This window comes from Coptis chinensis, chromosome 1 (assembly GCF_015680905.1).
Source record: "Coptis chinensis isolate HL-2020 chromosome 1, ASM1568090v1, whole genome shotgun sequence".
Taxonomy (NCBI): Eukaryota; Viridiplantae; Streptophyta; class Magnoliopsida; order Ranunculales; family Ranunculaceae; genus Coptis; species Coptis chinensis.
Window position 1 is genome coordinate 53,026,107 of NC_141456.1, and position 26,155 is coordinate 53,052,261.

General features: G+C 37.1%; 1 protein-coding gene and 3 long non-coding RNA genes across 5 annotated transcripts; 3 read left to right on the forward strand and 1 right to left on the reverse strand.

Moving 5' to 3' along the window:
* The first annotated feature begins 557 nt into the window (after positions 1 to 557).
* Positions 558 to 1,824, forward strand: LOC147524524 (uncharacterized). Its single transcript, XR_015196991.1, has 4 exons — positions 558 to 714; positions 884 to 1,059; positions 1,155 to 1,278; positions 1,802 to 1,824. It is a non-coding gene; the product is annotated as an uncharacterized LOC147524524 (long non-coding RNA).
* Positions 1,825 to 1,969: 145 nt separating this feature from the next.
* On the forward strand, positions 1,970 to 3,889 carry LOC147524525 (uncharacterized). The gene is made up of 5 exons (XR_015196992.1): positions 1,970 to 2,130; positions 2,734 to 2,808; positions 2,968 to 3,052; positions 3,642 to 3,701; positions 3,867 to 3,889. It is a non-coding gene; the product is annotated as an uncharacterized LOC147524525 (long non-coding RNA).
* Positions 3,890 to 4,126: 237 nt separating this feature from the next.
* LOC147524526 (uncharacterized) lies at positions 4,127 to 5,455 on the forward strand. 2 transcript variants are annotated; one of them, XR_015196994.1, is made up of 5 exons: positions 4,127 to 4,242; positions 4,323 to 4,409; positions 4,499 to 4,557; positions 4,789 to 4,879; positions 4,997 to 5,455. It is a non-coding gene; the product is annotated as an uncharacterized LOC147524526 (long non-coding RNA). The 2 variants fall into 2 exon arrangements; XR_015196993.1 differs by having other exon boundaries at positions 4,128 to 4,242; positions 4,789 to 5,455.
* Positions 5,456 to 11,029: 5,574 nt separating this feature from the next.
* B73 (molybdopterin biosynthesis CNX1 protein / molybdenum cofactor biosynthesis enzyme CNX1 (CNX1)) lies at positions 11,030 to 20,545 on the reverse strand. Its single transcript, XM_086603648.1, has 13 exons — positions 20,307 to 20,545; positions 20,111 to 20,237; positions 18,586 to 18,716; positions 17,141 to 17,242; positions 16,927 to 17,010; positions 15,897 to 16,124; positions 15,461 to 15,651; positions 15,212 to 15,316; positions 14,813 to 15,115; positions 12,402 to 12,559; positions 12,099 to 12,205; positions 11,828 to 11,884; positions 11,030 to 11,385 (listed from the first exon to the last, which is right to left on the reverse strand). The coding sequence occupies exons 1-13, from the start codon at positions 20,487 to 20,489 to the stop codon at positions 11,173 to 11,175; spliced, it is 1,989 nt and encodes a 662-aa protein (XP_086459774.1). The 5' UTR covers positions 20,490 to 20,545; the 3' UTR covers positions 11,030 to 11,172.
* Positions 20,546 to 26,155: the final 5,610 nt, after the last annotated feature.

Consider the following 26,155-nt stretch of genomic DNA (forward strand, 5'->3'; position numbering starts at 1 on the left):
ATAAATATAAAAATACGTATTTAAAAATACGGGCGTTACATTCATGCTCCGCACATACTTTCGTTTTTCTCTTAGCAGATTGCTTCCATGGACATAAACAATCTACTGAGAGAGGGTTGTGTAGGGGAGTAATATCCTCATTAAAGAATATTGCACACGCACGAAGCATAAGCGAACTCAGGACATCGACTTCCAAGACCGATCTGTGAGCAGCTCCCTTCATGTAGGTGGTACACTTAAGCTCGTTCAAGGATATCTCAAGACGAATAAAAGACTGGAGACAGAACGCCTCAGATAAAAACACACGCCACTAGATGTAATCATCACCAAAATCTTACTTTTACATACCATCACCGGAAAATATGGACTACCACACCAACTCCCAATCAGTACATAAGTCCTACTAAAACCAACCCAACACACATTCATAATCTCCACCCTACATATGTACAAGAGGGTACACGTGTCTCAAGGATCAACACTCCCTTAGGCCTATAAATACCACCTACTTGAACTACGTGAGACCTGTTTCTTCTCTCCTCTTAAAATCAAGAGAAGATACTAGAGAGCTCGCTCATTAGCGAACTCGGTCTCTCCAAAACCCAAACCCATCCTCCTCTAAAACCAAAACACACCTTTACAGCCACCGCAGCCGCAATTGGTGCAGAAAAGTAGTGGGGGTCTTGATTTACATTCACCCGATTGAAATTCAAGGTACTGTTTAGTTCAATTGTTAAGAAATGATTTATTAGTATTTTGTTTAAATTAGTTGGTAGGTAATGGAAGGGTATAGTTATGAGCTTGATTTTAAGTGAATTATTATTATTATTATTATTATTATTATTATTATTATTATTATTATTATTATTATTATTATGTACAGAGATAATAGTGTACCTGATGGGATGATGAGAGCGAAGCAAATGTACTATGGAGAGCAAATGGTTCAAGTTCAGTCTAGAGATAATAGGAATCAGGAGCAAAAAAGGGAAATGAACAATCAGAATTATTGAGTTCAGATGCAACAACAACTTCAAGATTCTAGTTATGGTTTAACAAGTAATCAATTGGATCATTATTCTAGTTATTATTGTTACTGTTACTAACCCTAGGAGTTAATTTTTATTTATTTTTACATTTGTGATGATTTCTAGGGTTTGAAGATCTGGATTGTTGTTAGAAATGGGTGAGAAAGAGTTAGAAAACCAGCTTATGGAAACTGGAACTAAACTATTGGAACCACCTTCTTCTGTTGAGGAGCTTTTGTCTTTACTTGATGTAAGACTTACATTTGTTTTGTGTTGTTATGTACATGCATCTACTAGCTGTGTTTTTGCTGATTTGTGGTTTTGGTATTAGTGAAATGACAAAATCGAGCCCAAGTCAGTTTATAAGAAGATATAAGCTTGTGTTGTGTTGTATTGATGTTTTGAAAATAAGATGTGAAATGAAAAGATTTCAAATTTTGGTGAAAATTGTATTTAGGGTTTTAGAGTGTTTTTTTTTATTAAGGCCGAATTTAGGGGTTTCGGGTATTGCCCTGGCTAATATCGGTAGAAATGATTAGAAATCAGTTTTTAGGTGGATTTTCTAGAGTCTAAATTACAGGCTGAATACCTGGATTGCAGTGATGTTTTCTTTGTGCTTGTAGGAATTGGGTTAATATGCAGATTTGATATATTGTAAGATGTTGTTGTATGAGTGAAATGTGAAGATTCTAGTTAAGGTTACAGTCGATGAAGATAAGTTTTGTTTGTCTTGATTTTTGTTTTGGGGTTTCTAACGTGATTTTGTTTTCCAGGGTTTATAATTTTGGGTGCCGCTTTGGTGCCACTTTTGCTTCCGGTGCCACCTAACCTCTTTCTTTGTCTTATTCATTATTTTTCACCCCGGTGCACTTCTTTTTCTTTGCTTGGTGCCTTCTTTGGTGCCGCTATTCTTTATTTGCCATGGACCTCTTCTTTGTCTTATTCATTATTTTTCACCCCCAAAGCTTATTTCACTTTGGGGTTTTGATTTTTTTTTCCATAAAATTTGATTCTTTTCATGTTTTGGTGAAACTAGTGAACGTTTTAGCTGGATTTTGTATTAGGACTTCCGATTTCGCTGAAGGTGGATTTCTCGGTTCAGGTTTGTTTTTCTATCAACTTTTTGTTACAGTTATGAGAATTAAGAGTATTGAGAGTTATATATGGTTTTGAAATGAGTTATAAACCACGACTTGATGCTTGGGAAAAACCACGATTTAAATCAGCAATTTTCACATGGGGCCTTGGGTATTTAGGGAAAAGTACTCATGAGCATGGTTTGGGTTTAGGGCAGACAACGGTGTTATTAGAAGTGGGCATGATCGGCTAAAAGTTTGCACATGTTTAGTTGTTGCTTGAATATATTCAGAAGTGACGTCTCATTCTATTCATGTCTTTGAATCTATAGATAAGTATGTAGTTGATCATGTTGTGTAGTATGTTCATACTATGTAAATCTAGATCATTCCTAAAGGTTATCACTTAGAACTTATATAATTTGGTAGTGAGATGACGTAAATGGCATAAATCTGGTATTGAGGTAATAGGCACAAATTGTCTATTGTTATTGGATTGTTTCAAGTTTAGTTGTTTCATTGACGATGCTTAGTGTAGTGGGTGTTTGTGGTTGCCTATGTTTACGGATTTCAAGCTTTGGGTTTATTTGATTTTGTATTGTTCTTCTAATCCTTTATTATTTGGTCAGGATGCTAAAGGAGATAATGTGTATTTAAGCTTTTGGAAGGATAGGTGTTACTGATTGTCAATGTTGCTTCTCAAGGTACTTCATATTCTTATTTATGTCTGTATTAAGAAATTTTTCTCCATGTAGTTGATTGGGTTTGGTCATATTACAAGTGTACAACTTGATTCTACCAATACTTGGATGACATCCGTGAAAGTTATATAATTTAAAATCGAGTTGTGTTTGTAAAATCAGACTTTTGGTGACACACATCTACTAAGGAAGTCCCAACAGATCCAGTGGCTACAACGTGTTGATTGGGTTTGGTCAGTTGCACAAGGTATACATTTCTTATTGCAAAATTCAGGTTCAGTTCGGGGTCTACCACTCCAATCTGTAGATTAGTTTCTCATTGAATGTTTACTGCTGAAAATGTTTTTATTGTGATGACATCCATGCATCTTTAAGTTCAATATCTACTGTAAAACCCCATATTTTGGGCCTTGGGTGAGTTGTGCTTGATAAATTCCAATAACATTGAACAAAAAAAAAAAAAAAAAGAAAGGGAGAGAATACGCTCGGCCTCCTCTTTTGCTCTCGGTCTCTCTCCGGAAATTGGGAGGGTTTCCCTCTCGATCTCTCCGGAAATTGGGGGGGGGGGGGGGATGCTTAGGCCTCATGATAGTCAACCAGTGTATGCAGCTAACTTCTTGACTGCAACAGATCGACCCAATCACATTAATCTTGTCACAGCGGTGTCCTTCAGGTTCTGATTATTTTTAAAGCAATTTCTTTTTAGATAGAAAACATGAAATTCCTTTGCTCTTTTTATTATGTATTTTGTACTTTTTTTACCGTTTTGGTAGGTCATTTCACTCATTTGTTCTAAGTTTCAAAAGCATTAGCGCTTGCATTACTTTCTTTGGCAGGTTGGATCCTGTGTAGAAATTGGAATTCCCATGCTCATCTTATTCATCGCTTTCTCCCAGGTAGCACCATCTATCTCAATTGATTTGGCTCCTTGATCTTTATCTTATTGGAAGCGTTACTTTTCTCGTGTTTTTTCCCTTCTATTTTTCTATAGTAAACAAACTGTAATTGTAGTCAAAGAAGGAAATTGAGAATCTGTTTCATATGTTGTCTTTTGTGTACAGTATCTAAAACACTTTCGTGCAAAAGCACTTGCCCGAAGATTGGAACGGTTTGCTCTCATAATATCAGTCCACGATGATTTGGGCATATGCTCATCTCTTTGATCGCCAATGGCGATGCATACAAACATCATCCGAGAAAAGACTCAAATGAACTGCCGGTGATAAGGCCTATCTCATTTCTTACGCACCTTGGTCGGTATACCTATTGTTGGTTCCTGACAAACTATGTCGTTATCATTTTAGAGCCAATTGTTAACCTTGTGCACTTACAAAATGCAGGATAAAAATCCCATACCCACTTCAATGGGGTGCACCTACATTTGATGCTGGTCACGCGTTCGGAGTGATGGCTGCTGTTTTTGTTTCCTTAATAGAGGTATCTCATTCTATAGATAGCGTATAGGGGCACAGGAATGGTTTGACGTTTGATGTTAACTCTGGCATTTGTTTTGGCAGTCAACTTGAGCATATAAGGCTGCTTTGCGATTGGCTAGTGCTACTCCTCCTCCTTCTCATGTTCTTAGCCGTGGTATAGGCTGGCAGGTGAGCAAGTTATACTAAGTGTGGTACATGTCTGCTTTAGATGGAACTCCAAAACAAAAAAAAAAAAAACGGCGGTTCATCTTCAACAGGGGATTGGAATCCTATTGGATGGACTATTTGGGACATGAATTGGCTTTACTGTGTCTATGTAAGTAGCGCATATATTTCAAGTATTTCCTTGCACTCTTATTTCCTTTACCGTGTTCTAAGTTACTGCCATTTCATAAATACATGTAAAAGGCTACAGAGAGAATGTGGGTCTTCTTGGATCCACTCGAGTTGGGAGTCGAAGGGTGGTTCAAATCTCAGCTGGTTTTATGATATTTTTCTCTATCTTGGGTAAGTGAAAAGCACTACTAAATGATTTTTTCTTATGTAGCTCTGAATCGTGAAGTGAAGATATGGCCTTTAGCAAGTAAAGAAGGGTGGCTGCTACCAAGTGACGCTGAATCGTTTTGTGCATATCTCTAGTATGGTCCAAATCCCATGGCCACATGCATTGATTATATTGCAGAATTTATTGTTGCAGTGCCTATTTTGATTCCTACTGGAACAAGTGACTGTTTATTGTGGTTCATGTGGTTTAGGTTTATTGTGGTCAAACACAAGCTATTCAACAGTATGCGTTGGAGTTGTCTAGTGCTTGCCTCCAACCCCAGAAACCACCGGCTTAGTGAAATCAGACTCTGGCTGACTCTGGTGTTTATTCAAAACTCAATACACCTAGTTCAGATGGGTTTGGTTATGCAGATTCAGTTACAATAAGTGATGCACCCGAGATGCCCACACCAGTAAGCAGGTCTGAGAGCACACCTATACGTAAATACCCGACAAGTTCGGGAGATTCCAAGGTTCTTTCTAGTAAAGATTGTTTACTATTTATAGAAAGTGATTTGTATTGTACTTTTTGCTTAGAAAATTGAAGTACTTGGTGTTTACAAGTGACTTGATAATTTTGAGTGATGGAATGAATGTTTTATTCTTGAATGGGATTGACGGTGTAATTGTATATTTTATGGAATGAACTATTTTTTAAAAGAGTTGTATTTTGGCTAGTTCATATATCAATTGGTGGTGGCCAGGGCTAGTTGTATTTTGAATAATAATAATAATAATAATAATAATTGGTTGTTATACATCCACTTTATTATTATTTTTTTCTAAAATATATTTTGTGACGCCAAAACGATGTCACAAAATTTGTGACGCCTAACATTTTGTGATGCCATTTTGACGTCACAAATTAGTGACGCCAAAATAGTGTCACAAATATTTGTGACGTCAAAATGGCGTCACAAATATAATTGACGCTAAATTGTGTCGCCATATTTGTGACGCCAAAATGGTGTCACTAAAATTATTTGTGATGCCATTTTGGCGTCACAAAAAAGCTGTTTTGGTGTAGTTTATTATGAAGATATAGGTGCCAGAGATAGCGCTTGAAAAGAACCGTCTAGTAGATTCTCCATTTCAATTAGCGAGTTAATAGTTACGTGAGATAACCTAAACCCTGACCTTTTGTTCCAACTGGCTTCTAGATAAGCCTTCTTCTTTCCTATCTTAACTGAAACACCTCAAAAGAAAACCTGTAAGTCTGACTCTCTAGGGTATCCCCAGCAGAGTCGCCAAAAAACCTGTACGCACAAAAATGTGTACATAGGTCTATGCAATTGATTTTAAAGTCACCACTAACTTTATTAAAGAAAAGTTGAGTAAAACCTATGTGAAGGACTTGCCCTCAAAACTAGATGATTATTGGGTTCGGGAGTCAAAGTACGATGTGGGAAGGTGTTAGGCACTCACGCTCACCTGGTAAAACCAACCTTACTTCTATTAAGGTGTAATGTTTTGAGATAGGTGAATAAAAAAAGCTTGAAATTTTATTACCATGTTTGAAGATCTTCGCTAAATTATTTAAAGCTAATAACTATATACTATAATAAGACTAAAAAATAATTATAATATGCAATGCTAAATGAAGAGAAAAGAGAGATATCACTTTGTTTGGAATGTTGCCTCATACTTGATTGTAGATTGATTGATTGATTGTTGATGAATGATGATGATGAACTTGATCTTGAATTGACAACTTTGATGATTGAAACAGGTGATTTGGGAGAAGAAACAACTTTTGGTGAAATGGAGCTTCTACTCAGGATTGAACTAGGAAGAAAAGATGGCTAAAATGAAGAACTAGAAAGAAAAGTGAAGAACACTGAAGAAAAAAAGGCTACTAGGCTATTAGCTCTGAATAACTAGCTCCCGATGTTTTTTTTACAAGTGAATGAGACCCTTATCTATAGTGTTTGGGCGTGGATTCCAATATGGTAATGAGTTTGATCCAAAGGCTGAGTATTGATTAAGAAAAATCTAATGACTTGATATCTTTCTAGATGCACCTCTTAAATCTGGCCCTTGATTCAAGAGGTGGAAAGAGAGGTGTGATATAGTCCCTTGATTCCTAGGTTTTGTAGATGGATTAGGGAAAAAAACCAAACCCTAGACGTGTTCAATATTCCCACAATCTTGAGTTTCCAAACATGGCTTCAAAATGACATATTCTCTAGAATATTCTTGATTTTAGGGATCAAATCAAACAAATAAGGAAGATTATCTAGGGTTTTGGAGGCTTGAGAATAGTCTAGAAATCTTAATGAAAAAGTCCAACACGAGCTGGATCCACAGCCCATGAGCACATGTCCAAATCCAACCAAAAAGGCCCGTTTTAACCATTTTCTTAACACTGCAAATTTCCTTTGACCGGGTCAAAATTAGGCAAAATCTTCTTCACCAAAAATGATTTGTAATCCATTAGGAAGGCCCATGTACTCTTAAAAATACCCTTGGGTCGAAATCTTACTCCAAAAATGTATTGCACTGAACAGCGTGCACAACGAGCTAAATCGGGATAGGGCAAGATTAGGGCTTCTGAAATCCAAAAGGAACCTAGGCAAGCTTGTACTCATTTTGAAGGATTTTTCAAGGGGAATTCAAATATGAAATAATCTCATCCAAAGAAAGAGTGGAAATTATAAATTTGGGCTCCAAATGGTTACAGGGGCATTTTGGTCATTTTCAGCTCAAAATTCAGAAATCAACGAAACTTCATCCATAGCTAGAACATGATGAGGAGAGTCTGAAAATGCTAATAGAAGATGAAAAGAAAGAAGTTTGATATAGAAAAGAAGACTCTAGAATACAAATCACCTAATATAATCAAATTTAATCTAAGGCAAAATCGTGAATGAACTATGCATGGGGTGCAAAAATGGGGTGTCTACAGCTACCAAGAATCTCAATCATGATGAATATGGGGGAGGGGAGTGAGGAAGGTAGTTGGTCCACCGAAATCTGGTAACTGATCACTCTAAATCCTCGTAGCTATATTTTTGTCCTTTTCTGGAGGAGCGTGACTACTTTAGGCTCTAGTTGATTGATTTTAATTTGTTTGCTTCGTCTAGTGCTTCAAGAATCAAGCAACGTCCGATTTAGCTACATTGGGGAATGACTTCCTAATGGTTGTTATGTGGTTCGGGTTCAACCTTACGCATTAATTTAAATTGCAGTGCGAAAATTAAAATTCAAACAATCATGTAAACATGCTTGAACACATAAGATATCCTCTTACATGGACTTCAAGAAGGTTTAGAATTTACCTCTCAAGTTGTGCTTACACGCTGCTTGAGGAGAAGGCGACGTTGGTTAGCGCGTGATCTGAGAATCAGGCCCAACCGTTCGAGCATTCCCTGTTTTAGGTTACAAAAAAAAGGTCCACTTAAAAAACACACAATCTGGGTTTTTAATAATTAAACAACTTTGCCTTCAAGGGCCAAAAATATAAAAGTAAACTAACACTACTACTCCATCTTCCGGCAGCAGCTTCAGCTCCTCTCCATCGGTTGAAATAAAACAGATCAATATTGAAAAATAACGAAATATATCGACGAAAATTAAGAAAAAAAAACAAGAAATGAAAGGGTGAGAGTGATGCTTCCCTCCTTAGGTGCTCAACCAAGCACCCATGCTCTTTCAATCCATGATGGCGACGCTATTTGAAGCTTTCATATAGTGGTGAGTTCAAAGTATTGAGTGAGGTTCGCCATAGATTGTTTAGAGCTTGAATGAATGGGAGTTTTGCGGGAGGAAAGGTAGGTTTCTTAGCTTTTAGGACTTGTTTTTGTTAACTCTATTTGTATTGAAGAGAACTTGTAAATACTTTGTTGATTGAAGGATTGAAAACACAAACTTGAAATAAATAACTTGATTGAAATGAATAACAAACTTGAAAGAAATAACTTGATTGAAATGAATAATAAAAAGTAAAACAACTTAAATGTAAATGACTTGAAAAATAAATCTTACACTACTCCTATATGACACTAGAATAAGTCTAGGTGCTTTCTCTCCTCTTACTTTTTGGTTCTTATACCCCTACTTTTACAAACATCTGATTTACCCTTTCCCTCTACAATCAAGACACCTAACCATGGTTGCTTTATGCTTTTGCTTTTTCATTTCTTCTTGATCAAGCTAGCTTTAGAGCAAGCCTTCTTTTGTATCAAGGACATCCATCTTTAGTCTTCTTAGTTAAGGACGTGACTTTCAGTCTCTGGTTCTGAGTCATTGACCTTTGACCTTTGACTTTGACTTTGACTTTTTCAGCACTTTTTCATAGCAGCTTCAAGTCTTCATAATAAGCGTAAATAAGGCTCCTTTCGGTGCTAAGATGTAGCTTTTATGATAAGTGGTTTGAATTACTCTGTAATCTACAAAAAGGCAATAAAAACTATGAGTTATTTTTTCATTATACGTAAAAAGGGCTTAATGCAGTAATGCAAGGGTAATAAAACGCACATTTGGGAGCTGATCAACTACCATACACTAATTTATTCCAACAAATCAAAAGCACTGCCAAAAAGTCAGGATGAAGAATCCAAAAGTTATTGAACCTGAAAGGGAGATTAGTAGTAACTTTATTCAAAATGGAAATGATTATTGGGGAATGATTAGAAGTACTAGGAGGTAGGAATTCAGCATAAAAGTAAGAAAATGTAGTGCTCCAGTAACTATTGACCATGCATCGATAAATTTTAGACCACTTTCTGGCAAAGTTGGTCCATGTGTAGAAGCCCCCAGTAGCTTTAAGATCATACAGTTTAGAGAAAGGGACGATCTCCCTAGGATGCACAACCTCTCCCCCAATTCATTCAAAGGAATACAATACATTATTGAAATCCCATGCAATTCACCACTCGCCTTGTACTCCAGTATGAATATTGCAAATATCACTCCATAATCTCAGTTTATCTGCACTCGAGTTACTTGCATATATCACAGTTAAAAAGAAAGATTTCAGTATAGGAAGAAGATCAACCTTACAGTGAATAAACTGGTCTATTTCCATAATTTTCAACAAAGAAATTATTCTAGGATCCCATGATATCCATACTCTTCCAGTAGAACTGTTGTTGTCGTTGTTAACAAAAGGCCATGAAGGACAACAGAGGTTGCTGATGTATTGGAACTTCTCAATCTTAACTTTAGTTTCCAACATACCAAAAAGGCATAAATTATTCTCATTTCTAAATTTATTCATATATCTAGCTTTATTGAGGTCATTAAGTCCCCACATATTCCATATAGCTAACTTCGACATGATTGGTGTTTGTGTTATCCTTTCCTACCAGAACCCTTGTTCTTGTCCTTCCCTTTCTTCTTAGAGTTGAGATGCGGTTGGTGATCCTTAGTCTGAGACCTGGTTATAACTTGCAAGGGAAGAAAAGCTTGTGTGACTTCATGTTGTAGTTGCTCATCATTAAAGAATTCCTTCTCAAGTTCTAACAAATCATCTTCAATTACTCAATTCTCAAGAGCTGCTGCTTCATATATTACTTGTTCACCATGAAATTGAGATTTTTCTGCAACTGCTGGGACTTCAGAGTGCACTACCAACTCATTACTGTGTGTGCTGTCTTCCTCAGTGAGTTGAAAAATCGCAAATCTACCTCCACTAACAACTAGAGTGTCTGACTCTACATTATCAATCCCCATAGTGTTATTGGACTCAGAAATGAACTCAACAATCTCATCAGTTGTTTTTTCTTGTCGGTTGGCGTTTGCTCCAGTAAAAGGAATTAGAGGCTTAGAATTACATTATCAAATTTACATTATAAAAATATCTAAATTTAATAAAAGCTCAAATAAAACAAAACTAATTTGGAAAAAGTAAAACGTTAATTATGGCTAATATCTACACTCGAGTTTTTTGTTTGGGACTCTTTATTTTTATTTATTTTTTTCCATGTAAATACTATAGCGCTCTAGTACAGTTTAAAGAAAAAGAAATTGACTAGTTTTATTTTATTTTTGAGAGACAGGAAAAAAATAATGGTGAGGTGATTTTATAGTGATGACTTTTTTATTATGAAAATGATGAGAAATTACAACTAATTAAGAATTAGAGTGCTTGGATATGATTTTAACTTTTGTAAGAGGAAAGAAATTATGGAATTGGTGCTTCGTTAGAATAGTCTTGCTCTTGATATTTGTGGATATTTGTCGACATATCATGATATATCCACAATATTTGCAGTTAAAAATATCCATACACAGTTTGTTGATTTTTGTAGATATTCGTCCATATATCGCGATATATCCATGATATTTGCAAACACTTCAATGTAAAATATCCCCACATATACATATCCATAAATTGTAGGTCAATAATATTTTGTACTATGCTTGAAACAATCATTCTAGTGGTTCAATGTGCACATGAACTAGGTTTTGAACCAGCAGAGGCCAATTTATAACTCTGTTCCCAAGTATATGTAGACTCTGCCTGAGCATGGGGGACATGACGAGGATGCTTCTCTTTCTTGTCTCCTTTTATCTGCTTCATTGCATGCTTAAGTGTAGGCATCAGAGCCTCCATGCATTCAGCAACTGCATTTGGATTTCCAGGCATGTTGATGATCTGAATATATAACATAAAAGAGAACTTAGACAGGTCCTATTTGTTTATATAACTTCCTATTTGAGCACAATTAAAAAAACGGTAGGAGCATAAATTTGTGATAGATGATGAGCCCCTCTGACAAGATCCATTATTGTTAAAAGTTTAGTTTATTTTATATTTACTTGTGTTGTATTCCTAATGACAGAGCCTATTGTTGATCCAATGCAAGCAAATGACTTCATCTTCACATAGAACAACAAATGTCTATGCATTAGTGCGCAGTGCATTATAGTGCACACCATATGTACCAGCTTCTATCTTACTAGGACTATGCCAATGTCAGGACTCAGGACTGATCATCATTGCTTGATGCAAGTTTGAGTGAGAAAATGACAGTGAAATTTCTTTTAAGTCATCATCCAAACGTTGGAAAAGAAACGACACTATATAATGGCCCTACCAGTGTTGATCCTCTTATTCCAGCTGCTGCACGCGAAAGCATAGCAAATGGTGTCACCTGTAATATCATAAATTATAGTACTTAGTAAAGAAAACCAAACCACAGAACCCATCTATGTACAAAATATCTTTATCTTCTATAAGGCTATATAAACAAATGGTTGTTGTCGGCTCATGGCCCTGTCAAACTTGACAATCCTCAAGTGAAACATCGACAAGTTAACAACCAAATGAACGAAAAACACGTGGACGGAGAATATGTAGATTTGCACCTTCAGACTCTCCCGCAGCATCACATATAGAAGGCCAGGTGTTTCTTTCTCAATCAAACTTTTTGTTGCTTCTGGGGTAACATCCCTTGGAGTAAATCCAGTGCCACCTAAGCAAAGTAATGGATTATCAGTTGTTTTGTGGTATATAACAAGCATTCGTCATTGAAGCATGGAATACAACTTTCTCCTTTTCATTTTATTGATCCACGATGGGCCACCAGAAACAGTTAATAAAATAATAAGGTCATAGAACAACAAACATTTTCCAACTTTCAACTAAAAGAGTAATGCCAAGATTCTCACCCAATGTCAGGATGAGGTCAACTTTATCGATGTCACTCCATCTCAACAAAACATCTTTTATTTTCCGCATTTCATCTGGAGCTACAGCAGTTGCAACAACTCTTGCACCTCCTAGCTTTTCTGATGAAGAGTTCACAACAGAAACAGCTCTTGGGCCACTGCAGACATAAACATAAGCAAATAGTATTTGGAGATGAATTCAAGCACACACATGATTACTACTACAGAAATGGCAACTGAAATCAAAATTGATCTTTCCTTTCAAGCAAAACGTCAAATTTGTAGAGAGGCATTTTTATGAGAATGTCAATGAGGAGGGAAAACTGTCAGCTGAATCATCTATTAGAAATCAATATTTCTTATACATTGTAAACCACTAGAAAAGGTTCTAAGCAATCTAAAGCATAGAGGACTGTTTTAGTACAGAGAAGTTAAATTCAGTGCACGATAGTCCTGTGGAAGCATGTTGTGATTTGTGACTATTGATATTATTAATCCACATTGAGAGTCTAAAGCCTAGCCAATAAGTATATAAATCCTCATGCCGCTCCACTCATCACCAATTGGTTTCGAGTTGGATGTCCTTATTTACTAGGAAGCACGGATACGGATACGCGACACGGATACGACATGACACGGATACGCGGACACGACATTTTTCAAAAATATAGGATACGGATACGTCATGGATACGTTTGAATAATATATATATAAATATTATATAATTGAGCATTTTTCACCAAATTCATATTAAAATGGCAATTCTACTTCATAAAATGACCAATTCAAATGCATTAAGCAGCAACTTTGTATAAGTGTATAACACTGCAAGCAGATGCCAACAAAAAAGTTCAAAACAATACAATGGATTTGTCAATCAAGTGGTCCAACTTCAACTATGTCATCTTCTACATCTTAATTCACTTCATCTTTATTCTTTTGCATCTCTTCTTATCTTGGATCTTATTTCACTTGTTTTTTTTTTTTGAAGTTCCAAAAAAATTTTGTGAGATTACTATTCCTGCATGTCCCCCGTGTATGCGTATCGGAAATTAAAAAATTAATTAAAAAATCGGATACTCCAAATCGTGTATCCGACACGTATCCGAGGCGAATCGGGGCATATCCGTGTCAGATACGTATCGGACAAGGATAATTCACCCATACAGACGTATCCGTGCTTCATAGCTTATTTAATATGGTATCAAAATAGGCTATTTCCTTGGCTCAAAGGGCAAGTTTGTGCTCCACGTCACCTATTAATCAAAGTCCAAGTGTTAGGGTTAAATCATGCTGCACGTGAGGGGGGCGTGTTGAGAATATTAATCCCACATTGAGAGTTTAAAGCCTAGCCAGTAAGTATATAAATTGGCGCCGCTCCACTCATCACCAATTGGTCTTGAGTTGGATGTCCATATTTTAATAGTGATCATCTTGAAAGCATTCTAAAACATGAAAATTTTTCTGATCTCGATGGGAAAATTATTTGGAGAAATAAAAGTCTTACCCGAGTTATTACCAAAAGGGGGGAATAAAGAAACAGATAATTTGATATAGTTAACTTCTTAAGGGAAAATTACAGTGTCCAACTTGGTTGGACACTTGATGTCAACTGAGGCAAGAATTTTTTGCCACGTCTACAGAGAGAAATAAGAAACCGATTCCCTACTACGAGATTTCAGTGCCTACTTCCTCACAGTCAATCAATATAATTTGTGCTTACTCATTTTACATACCACTTCTCATGGGAATCAAACCCTTTTAACTTTAGTCACTAACCACTAGTGAATCCAAGGGAGGTCGAGGAATTCAACTTTGAAATTTCCACTATAAACAGGTGACCATAGATATAGGCCTCTGAGGCGCTTGTCTTTGACGTAATTTAACTGCACCTTCATTGTCATTATTTATGTTCTATAATTCCTCAAAACAACCAATTTTTCCAACGATTCTACTGTTTTAAATCTAGCAATTTGCATGTGAAAAGAGTAAACTAATGATTTTTTAAACTCAGTATACCATTTTGTTTATTTGGTTTAGAACACACGTTAAGGTAGACCAAGGACCATAAAGCTTATGCGGTCTTAAGAAAATTGGTATCCTTCTCCAAAAAATTGTCATTTCTTTGATCTAACCTGTTGAAACACAATTTAAGCGTCGGAATTCACAAGTACTGAAAAAGTTTAACAAAACTAATTTCTGAAACAAAACCGAGTCTGTCAAGCACAGCGAGCGTGAACTTATATATAAATGCATTTGTGTGTTAGAAACGTCAAAAAACTTTAATGAGTACAAGAGTATTATCCCCACAGTTTCATGGTCTCAGCAATACTTACAGACAATTAGCATGGGTCAACTTAAGTTTATGATAATAAATACCAACTAATAGAAGGGAAAAAGAAATAGTGTACCTCCGATCAGGTCCTGAACCAAATGCAACAGTATCACTCACTGTAAGAATGGCTACTCTAACAGCAACGTCTTGAGATTCGGCCGGAGCTTGTGGATCTCTGGGACTGCAAGTGACAGCTGGAGTGGAATTTAAAGAAATCTGGTTTACAGGAAGGCAGCCTATATCAGATATTACAATTGCAGATACAGATTTTCCGGTAGCTACTATGCCACCTGTTGCTGGCAGCTCCAACAATACATTTGCAGACTTCATACTCAGTAGCCGGCTGCTCATCTGATGGCCAGTGCTCTCGGCAATGAAACTGAAATGTATAAATGAATATACAAATAAAAAACAAGCACCCTATATAACGTAATGTAGGTACACATTTAAAGATATAGAAAGTTCAATATCTTACCCTGGGGTACCAGATCCATCATTGACTTCCCATCTAATGGTAGCACGATGATATTCTGGTCGGACTGGATCTGTTTTAATAGGCTGCACAAGGCGGGCATCTAACCTGTACAAAGAGAAGCAGATTAAAGTCTGTTTCGATTACTTCAGACAACAGATATAGAAGGTGCAAATATTCAGTCCTAATACAAAAGAATTAGGTAGCTCCAAAGATAGAGAAAAAAATTGTTGTTACAAAACTTTCTGTAACCTCAATAGCCGAGGGTTTGTCCATCCAGAAAGATGGCGAATGGCGGGAACTGTGAAGAGATGAAAACAGACTAAACAGCTCACAGGGTTTCCGGGTAAACCAAACGCAAGAATCTTCTTAGTTGTCTGTTTGTCTGTCGATCTAACAACAATCTCTGAGAATGTAACTGGTTTTCCAGGTCTCATGAGAACCTGGAGCGATCAAATTACAATTACAGTCCAGTAGATAGTACAATAAGGCATATTTAAGTATAAAAAAGTTAAAATGGATAATGAAGCAAATAGCTGTTCTTCATTACTTCTTTTTATGGAAGTATGAGACTTAAAACTTTTTACTACTCAAGAATCAATCCTTACCCTGATTATCCTTCAAGGAACTAAGCTTTTTGACAGATCAAATGAAACAATTCTCAAAGAGAGAGGAATACATCATATACCTTGTCAAAATGTACAGTCCCTATCTTTTGCAACAAAGGTTTCACAAAATCTCTGTCCCCCATAGAAACGCCTCCAGATATTAAAAGAATATCTATCCCAGAGGAAATGGAACCAACAACAACCGTCTCTAGATGCTCTTCATCATCACGAGCAATACCCAAATCAAGAACTTCGCAACGCTGCTGCACTGCAGCTGCCAGTAGCATTGCACGGTTGGAGTCCCTAATCTGCACAACATATAATCATCTATGTTCTTAAAGAAGGCAAATAAGTGGTACAGCAACATCTTTTCTAGTCTGTAACAATGGTTCACCTATATGCCACACTGCAAATTTATTGGCTGGGCTTCATCAACTAAACCCCTTCCCATTGCCCACAGTCCCTCCCTCTCTGTTTTATTAAGTGTTTACAGAAGGGGAAAAATAGGATCACCCAGAATCATTTGTAAACTAACGCAGGTTTGAATGTCAATCGATGAATACCGTCTTAACAGTTAAAGTATCAGAATCAATAAATCGAATACTCAAACCCTTCCGAGTTTAAGGTGATCAAAAAGGTTTTCCTGGATGGGCCATATAATTTCCTTTCCTAATTTGAAAGAATGTGGTGATTCTATATTATTACCTACGTGTGGTGATTCTATTTCCACTGGCCAAAAGTACTCTAATACACTTTTAGAGGAGATCTAGGATGACTAGATTTCTAGATGGGAAAGGCTTCTGGTAAAATTTCCATTGTGCCTTCCACTTACCTTTGGCTTGCAATTGTCGTATCGTGACTCGTGAGGTTGTTATTTCCTGGCCTTTCAGGAATAGTATTGTCATTTTAACTGGGGTCATCAAATGGTGTATCTTCTCCCTGCATGCACCCACTAGCATATTTGAATAATTATGAAGTCCCTTTTTTAGTCTGCCAAACTGGATCCATCAAATTCGGTGTCTAAACGTTTAGAATTCAAGTACAGTTGGCTGTAGAACTACCAAAGTTACCTACAAAATCCAGTCACTGATTTCTTATCCAGTGTAGTACCTGTCCACGACTTAGGTTCTCAGTTGATGGATCTACAAGCTCATCTCCGGTAGAAAGCACTGCAATGGTCGGACAAGGATATACCTATGAGAAGAAAATTAACTGGAAGCTATGAATCAATGAATATCAGAGAAGGTTAAGAATCCAAAATACAGACCTACACAAACACCTAAATAATAAGGATAAATTAGTTGAAACTAAAATTAAAACATACCTTCACCATTGTGACACCTACGGTGGCAAGTAGTCCAATCTCAGAAGGGCCGACCAGTTCTCCAGACCTTAATACTATGATGTCTTTCTCAATGTCACACCCCTGACCAGGGAATTGCATATTAAGGATTTTAGACTTTGTACTAGAAGAAAATGGACAAAAAACCTGTTCTATTCATTCTACTTCTTTATTTACTTACGTTCATATAGATAACAACAGTAAGATAAAGAAAACAATGCATTCGGTAATGCTAGTACAATATCAACACTTCAGGGAACATTTAAGATTTATGAGGATTATATCAAAACAAAGGTGAGAAATCTTATTGTACAGCTAAAAATAAAGGGATATGCTTGTTCTATAAGAGATCATACTGGGGGGAGGGGGGGACTGGGGATGAGTGGACGGTTAGGAGTACCAAGGTAAACACAGGATTAGTATTGGAGATAATGTCGATACTCCAAAAAGGAATTCCTGTATAAAAAAGAAAAGGAAGGAATCCTAACGTTGGGACCTTAAGTTGGTGTTAAAAAGAATCCTTGGGGGGGGGGGTGGATTCTACATGGTAATTAGGACATCCCATCTGTTAGCACCACTTACCCCAGTCAGCATTTGCCACCCCACGTATTGCTTTCTTAGCAAGCCACTACTCGATGTCTAATAGAACAGAACCCAAAACTACTAGCAATATTACAATCACAAGAAAATCCAAATTAAAAACAAGGTCAGGATATTTCAACCTCTAAACAAAGCACTTCTGAAAGTCCAATCAAAGAGGACTTCTTGATGTCTAATGTCTAGGATGATTCGGTGCATCTCTTATTATTGACCAAAAATCCTCCTAGTCCTTTCTTCCACAATGGCAAACCACCACTTTTGGAATATCATCCTCCACTAATCACCCAAACTTCATAGAGACTGGGTGAGTGAATTTAATAGAATTACCCCATGTACCGGTCATAGAATTAAGAGAAACCCAAGGTATTCAAAAAGGATAAAAGAAAGATAGCCTTCAACCAGCCACGTTTCTTGAAAGTGATTAACGTCTTATTCAGATGAACAGAACAATAAACAGAGGTTTCAAATGTTCAAAGTTTTTCATACTCAAGTTTTCCATTGATTGGATTCTCTTGAGATAGCAAGCCACCAGAAGAAGGCATCCTTTTGCACCAAATCTTCTTGCATGGAAATTCAATGATAAAATCATTATCTTGGATGTCTTAGTGTAATGATACCAGATCCCTCCTCTTCAGCCACAAGTCAGACTTTTAAAAACGTTGTAATAGCTATCATGCGGACTGTTTGGAAAGAAGAAGTGCCAAAAATGTTCAACTCTAGACCATGCAAAGTGGACTGAACCTTTGTAACTTTGTAGCAGTTGGGTTTTTTTTAATAAGCATAGAACGTTAATGGTCAATAAAAAGTGAGCAATCAATGAATTATACCACTGGTCGAATATCAAGTCCGCGGCTAGCTTGCTTCAATATTATGACTTGCTTTGGTTCACCAAAAGATGCGGCTATTTCTTCAGAATCTTCTACTTGCACAACAGCATCAGCACCATTTGGAATTGGTCCTGGAGGAAAAAGTATTGACAGAAAGAAAATTAAAAACTGCATCGTGCATTACTTAGGTGTAATCTTTAAATAAAATTTTCATCAATAATCCAACAAGACTGACTACAAAGAGGACACACTTTCCGGGCTACTATAATGGCCACCGTTTCCTATAACTCCATAAGCCTAGCCACCCAGTATCTGATAACTATGGGAGCTGTGAACTTGAATCAAAAGCAATAATTTAGTTAAGAACAAGCCACACACAAAAAGGAGCCCAACATCCTTATAAGGAGTGTGACCTCTCACTAAGGTGCTAGAAGTAGACACAACAATCTCGAGGAACATTATACAAACAATACAACAAGCCTCAAAGCTACTATATTAGTGTTCGGCTTCCCACAGCCAAAACCCACAACTCCTTGATGCTAATGATGATTTGATCAATGATAAATTGTGTGGACTTAAAGCTTGAAAATTATACTGTTCCTCTCTTCCAGACAGCCCAAAAAAATTGCTGTCTTCACATGATCCAAGAACCATTTCCACTTAACTGAAGTGCCAACATTTGGGTGAAGTTCAATCATTCCACCATAGAAGCATTCCCAACTACAACTTGGGCTTTGACATGTTAAGTTTCCTTGATTTTTTCATGGAACAGATGGGGTTCGGAGGAGTATGGAGAAGATGGCTGAGGGTATATATTTCAAAGGTTCTCTAAACTAATCAACGACGTCCCACATGGTTACTTTCGAAGCTCCAAGGGTATGAGGAAAGATGATCGTCTTTCACCTTTCTTGTTTATTATTTGTACCAAGGTCTTAGTAAGATGACAATGAGGCTCTTCTTGATGTCTAAGGCTTAGATGGAGAAGGGGCTATCTAATCTTTTTTTTTTCTACGCTGAATTCACTTATTGTTACTAGCATAATTATCAAAAAACAGATTACAATGTTCTAGGGTCGAAGTAGCAAGAAGCAACTCAACTCACTCAAAGTCCACCAAATCCCCAAATTACAATAGCTCGCTCATTTCAGAAATAACACACACACACGCACAAACCAAAAATAAATAAATAAAATAAAATAAAAAAATAAAAAATCATCCCCCTAAACAATGGAGTAGCACATGCCCAAGCAAAGAAAAACTCTTTGAACCTACCAAATTTTGAAAATCCTTATGTTGGGTTTTGTATTGGGAGCGAGAAGCAAGTCTAAAGCTATTTGGAGGAAAGTGGCCGAGAAGGTTAGTTGTAGGTTTGTAGCATGCAGTGTGGAAGTCCAAATCCGAAAAAATTCTTAGCGTAGAATCAGTAGTATGAAACTTGAGAAAAAGCAAAAAACATCTAAACAGATATATATGGGGCACGCACACAATTTAGCTGTTCCAAGTAACAGAATGGAGAAACAATTTACCTCCAGTTGTGACATAAGCAACAGTGCCAGGAGTAACAGTAACTCCAAATCCATCATTTCCAGCTCTTGATTCCATAACCACAGGATATACACCTGGTCCATCCGAACTAACCACTGCATAACCATCCTGCCCAACCCCAAAGAAAAATTACATGACCACCACTGAAGCAGAATTAAAAAAAGAGGTGTTGGTTACCTTGATGGAAGCGGGATAAGGAGGTAAAGGGTCAGGAGCATGGATATCTTGAGCAAGAATTTTCCCAAGCGAGTCTTGAAGTGGCACTGTCACGGCTTCTAAGCGTAGACCGACGCTTAATACTATCTCAAGCGCTTCTTGCATTGAAATCATCGGACTATTACTTCCGCAGCAAGAATCCATTATTCCTCTTAAAATATTTTTGGGTGAAAACTCTGATGCTACGCGAGTGACTTTGATGACTTAAACAATTGGACACTTGTCTTATAGTGCAATTGTTTTGTTTGGGTATATACGTGGCTCTATAGTTCGTTATATATATATATATATATATATATAAAAGCATGTCTTCAGTGCGCGTGATGTATGGCTACGCACAATTCCTGACCACATATTTTCCAACCCGTAACTGGTAGCCGAAGTGCCCACCTAAGGGTAGCGTTGGCATTTCACATATTTTCATTCATCCCCAATTTTATCGTATTTTCTATTCTTCTCAATTAGATTACATACCAAATATTCTCACCCCTTTCACCTCTTCTTAAATTCATGGTCAATCATTTACTTCTTTTCACTCTCTAAAGTTTACAAAGAGGAAGTAGAGCAAAAAAGCGACAAAGAACCAACAACACTACACGGCTTGAATCGTTCGAACATTGAGGTTAGTTTATCATCCAATCAATGAAGTCGATTTAATCTTTCCTCTTCTCTTTAAGGTACATTAGAATTTTTCATATTTAGGTCGTTTTGTACTAAAAAAAGTTTTCTTTATTTTTTGGTAGAAGCTCCTATATGATTTAATCGAATAAGGCTCGATGATGACGAAGAGTTTCTTAAAAGTCTATGTTTTGAAAGTTTTGGGTATGATGAAAGTGATTCTCTAGATGTGGAATCAACTGTTTCCCTGATGGAGAATGAAAATATTGACAGTAGTGATAGCGATGCTGAAGAGTCTGATACATATAGGGCTTATATAGAAGACAAAACAACATTTTTATCTATGCGGTTCAAGACCTCGGACGAGGCCTACACTATTTATAATGAGTATGCCAAATCGGTTGGCTTCCGGTGTTAAATGGGATGTTTATAGAATTCATCCAAATGGAGTTACTATTAAGCGGAGATTTGTGTGTTCATCCCAAGGTCAACGACATGCAGATAAACTCCAATCGATGACACCCAAAAGAACACCCAGACAGGCCACTAGGTTCAATTGTAAAGCCCGCATTGTTGTTGTTTTGATTACGAAAACAAAGTTTTGACCGTGGAAAGAGTTTATTGGGGAACACACACATCCACTTATGCGGTATCCAAGTTCAATGTTTCTTCGGTCACATAGAAATGTGAGTCGAGAAGCGTTGAATTTGCTACATGCCTAAATGATGTCGGTGTTAAGTAAATGCCAAGTGATGGGTCACTATGCACATATAGGCGGAGGTTTCCTTAATGTTGGTTTTACTGAAAAAGACTTGTATAACAAAATGGGAAAAGAGAGGAGAAGTCACAGATTGATGGCGGCGGCCTTGACACCGCTTGCCAACTTAGAGGACAAGGTGAAGTTAGATCCTTTATTTCATTACAACTATGAGTTAAATGCGAGTGGGCAGTTAATTTGTCAGCTGTTTTGGTGGATTCCACCTCCCGCTTTGGATTCTTCAGAGCTTTGGTGATGTGTTGTTGTTTGATTCAACGTCGGGGAGCAATCGATTACCGGAGATGCCGTCGTTGTGTTTGCTTGGAATCAACAACCACCTACGGACTATAGTTTTTGGTTTTGCTCGATCATAAGTGAGTGCGGCGACACTTATAAGTGGGTATTGAAATCATTTATTGACGATGTGTGGTGAACACCCTAAATCGATCATTCTTGATGGTGACGCAGGTGATTAAGTAAAAGCTTGAAATCTATTCTTCCAGATTCGAACACACGGCCGCAGCTTTTGGCACGCGTATTGAAAAATTGCATCACCAATGTCAAAATCCCTAGATTTGCAATAGAGTTAAGCTCTATTATGTTTATGAAATGTTCTCGGGGAGAGTTCAAGAAAGGTGGAGACGACTAGTGGAAAAATCTGAAGTTAGTCATAACACGTGGGTGATGAAGGAGTCTGAAAGAAACGGGCGAAAGTGGGCGAATCGTATCTTCATGTTGAGTTCTTTGGCGGTTCGCGAAGCAACCAACGTTCGAAGTCTATTAACTCTGTTATAAGACATCATGTTAAGCCCTGGGATCGCGGCTGTTTGAGCTATTTGGGAAAATGGAATTGGCGGTTGCAAATATCCGTCACCGAGCACCTGAAGAAGAGGTAAGGATCGCAACGACGAAGCCTTTCATTGGTAGCCACTTAATTGAATATGCAAAGCGGTGCGAATCCATCTATACTTTCGAGTTGCTTTTCTTGCTTTTATGAAGCGATTCTGGGGAGGAATCGATGTACACTTTGTAGAAGATAAACGTGATGTGGGTGACAATATTAGTGTATACACCATCACCGCCATCATCGAAACAAAAAAGATGAGTGTGGAATACAACCTTTTAGAGCAGGATGCTAGATGTTCATGTGGGCTATTTCAGTCGTTTGGATTTCCATGTAGACATATATCATTTCAGTTTACAAACACGAGGACCTTCGTGAAATACCCCAGAGCTATTTTTTAAGGAGATGGACACGAGTTGCTAAATCTGTCATTCCAAATAATGATCCAAGTTTTTCTTCGCAGGCTGCTTCCATTATTCGTCACAATGAGCTTATAGGGAAATGCAAGAAGATATGTTTGTGGGCCTCTCAAACAGCCAAAAACAGTGAAGTTTTTAAATCCATGTTATCATCTTTTTTCTAGAGCTTCGAAGGCGGCAGTCCACAAGTTCCCTTTGAAATGCCTTATATTCCACCGAGAAAGTGGTACAATGGATGGCATTCCATCTTCTAAAGGCACCGCCGAGGTAGAGATGCCTTTCACCCCACCTAAAACCGCCCATCGTCCATTTGTTAATGATCCACCACACGTAAAAAATCGAAAGGTAGGCCGCATAAACGTAGTAGATTGAAAGGTCGAAATGAGACAAGAAAAAAAAGTGTGGCCATCGTGGTATCGTCGGGCACACAAGGCCCACATGTCCACTTTTGCATCCAAACGATGGGGTAAGTTTCTTATACCGTTGCCATATTTCACTTGTCCGTTAACATTAAATAGTTACAAAAGTTTGTTGATTCTGATTTGTATTCGTCAATATCTTTCTTGTGGTGCACCTTTTTTACGAGTCCAAGTGCTAAAAGCGCAACTATGTCGAAATGTCTTTGTAGGAGTTGCCGATGTGAGTGAGGATGATGACGGGTTAAATAGAGATCTTGGATGTAAGTGATAATTTTTTTCGCGCGTTATCTTCTTTTAAACGCAAGAAAATGTTTCTTGTTTGTTATTTTCATGGGGTTCAAAGTAATGTTGCTTGTTTGGTGGGCGTAGTGGAAGTTGGTAATGAAGCGGGAGGATCTCGAAAGACCAAGCAATGTAGCAAGTGTCGATCTACGAGCACACAAAGTGTAGGTGTCCCGATTTGGAAGGTATGACACAATTTTTACCGGCGTAATTTTTTTCTAGTAGGGAGTAAACTAAACTTAGATTGTACCATTAAAGTGACTATTTTTCTCTGTTGAACTTATAGCATTTCCGTGGATGAGGTTGGGAGGAAGGTTTAGGAGAAATTCAATGTTGGAAAGTTTTATAGTGACGACGGAGAGTCTTTTTCCAGATACGGATGGTTGGCGTTAGGAAAGAGGAGTACAATCTTTGCTAAGCTTTAGAGCACTTGTTGCTAATCTTCTAACAAGATTTTTGTAAGCATCTCTTTTTGTAATATCGCCTGATGGTGAAGATTTCAAGATTGGCTTCTAAATTATTTTGTAGCGGTATCTATGGTGTTATTTTCTTATTTTCTTTGGTTTAATCAATGAAATAGAGCAATATTCTATCTACGCTATATTGACAAGCATTGTTTGTATATTACATTTGTTTCTTATTGTTGGGATGTTGGGGTTGTCCCTCACCATGAGACAAGACCATCAGCAGACATATGTCAGTTCATAAATGGATCTGTTCGTTCTTACAGCGCCGAACAGAGGAATATGCCATAAACAGTAACATAACATTCTGGTATGACAAATATAGTGTCATATCTATCTATGATTGTAGTATACTACCAAACGTATAAAACTCTAATTGACATATATTATAAAAAGTGACATAACATTCGAGTATGACATATATAGTGTCATATCTATCAGTGAGTATCTAAAATTATATGACATAACTCCTAGGAGGTCGGAAGATCTAAAATTATTGCGAATATACCTGCTGGTTCCTCCTCGTATGATGAGGACTTGCCTGATTAGTACTAATTACAGTAATGAGATTAAGAAACCAATTCTTGATTGTAATGCGTGGGGAGAAAGGGACTATGAACATCTCATTATTCATAGCAACCGAACTATGAACAATTCTACTTTCCGGTATGTTTCTGTATACTGTACGTACTACGAACAATCAATGTTCATAGTCATGAGCTATGAATATTCTTTGTTCATACACAATTCGACTATGGACAATGATTGTTCATAGTTCGGTAGCTATGAACAGTGATTGTTCATAGTTCGGTAGCTATGAACACTCAATGCTATGAACAATGAGTGTTGAGCTATGAACAATAAGTGTTCATACCACAATTGACTATGAACAATGATTGTTCATAGTCGTGAGCTATGAACATTCTTTGTTCATACCACAATTGGACTATGAACATAACAGAAGGTTGGAGCACTTGCAGAGGAATATGTCATATGTTAACATAACATTCTAGTATGACAAATATAGTGTTATATCTATCTGTGATTCTTATGATATACTACCAAACGAATATATTATAAAAACTGACATAACATTCGAGTATGACATATATAGTGTCATATCTATCAGCGATTCACATAACATTTGAGTATGACATATAGTATCATATATATCAGTGATTGTAGAACTTATGACATACTACCAACTGTATAAAACTCATACTAGCATATATTATAAAAAGTAACATAATATTCGAGTATGACATATATCTAATTGTGATTGCTACGCTTATGAGACCCAACGTATAAAACTCTTATTGACATACTATCCTCTTAAACAATTGTTTTATTGTACCATCCATAAAGTATGATATATGACATTTTTTATAACATATATCCATGCTTTTTACAATGCAATACCGGGTAGTAGGTCACGTACTCTGTACTCTATGAAATATTAACTTATGAGTAATACTCGTCACACCCCGATTGTCTCTTTACACACGGCAAATTTATTCCAAAAAAAACTGGTGCTGCTCTCTCTCTCTCCACACCCCATTTTTTGTTAATATGACCATTATAACCTTAAATAACTCTCAACTCTCTCCACACCCCATTTTTTGTTAATATGACCATTATAACCTTAAATAACTTTCTCCACACCCCGTTGTAATTCAAACGAGCTCTTCACCGTACTTACTACTCCACGAACACTCCTACCACTCATGCTCTCTGAAATTTCTCCCCCTCCCTCTGTTGTTCTCTTAGGTTAGTCTTGAGTCACCCACAAAATTGTTGTTATTCCCACCAAATTTTCACTTTAAGAATGGACTCATGTCGTTGGAAGCAACGTTCAAGATAAATTCTCCGCCAAAATCAAAATGATAACTTTGATTAGTGTTAAAAGTGACATGGAGTCACTTTAACACTACTGCAATCAAATTATTATTCGATGATGAACTTTACAACAATGTTGAAATTAGCTATCCCGATATGACCGAATCATTT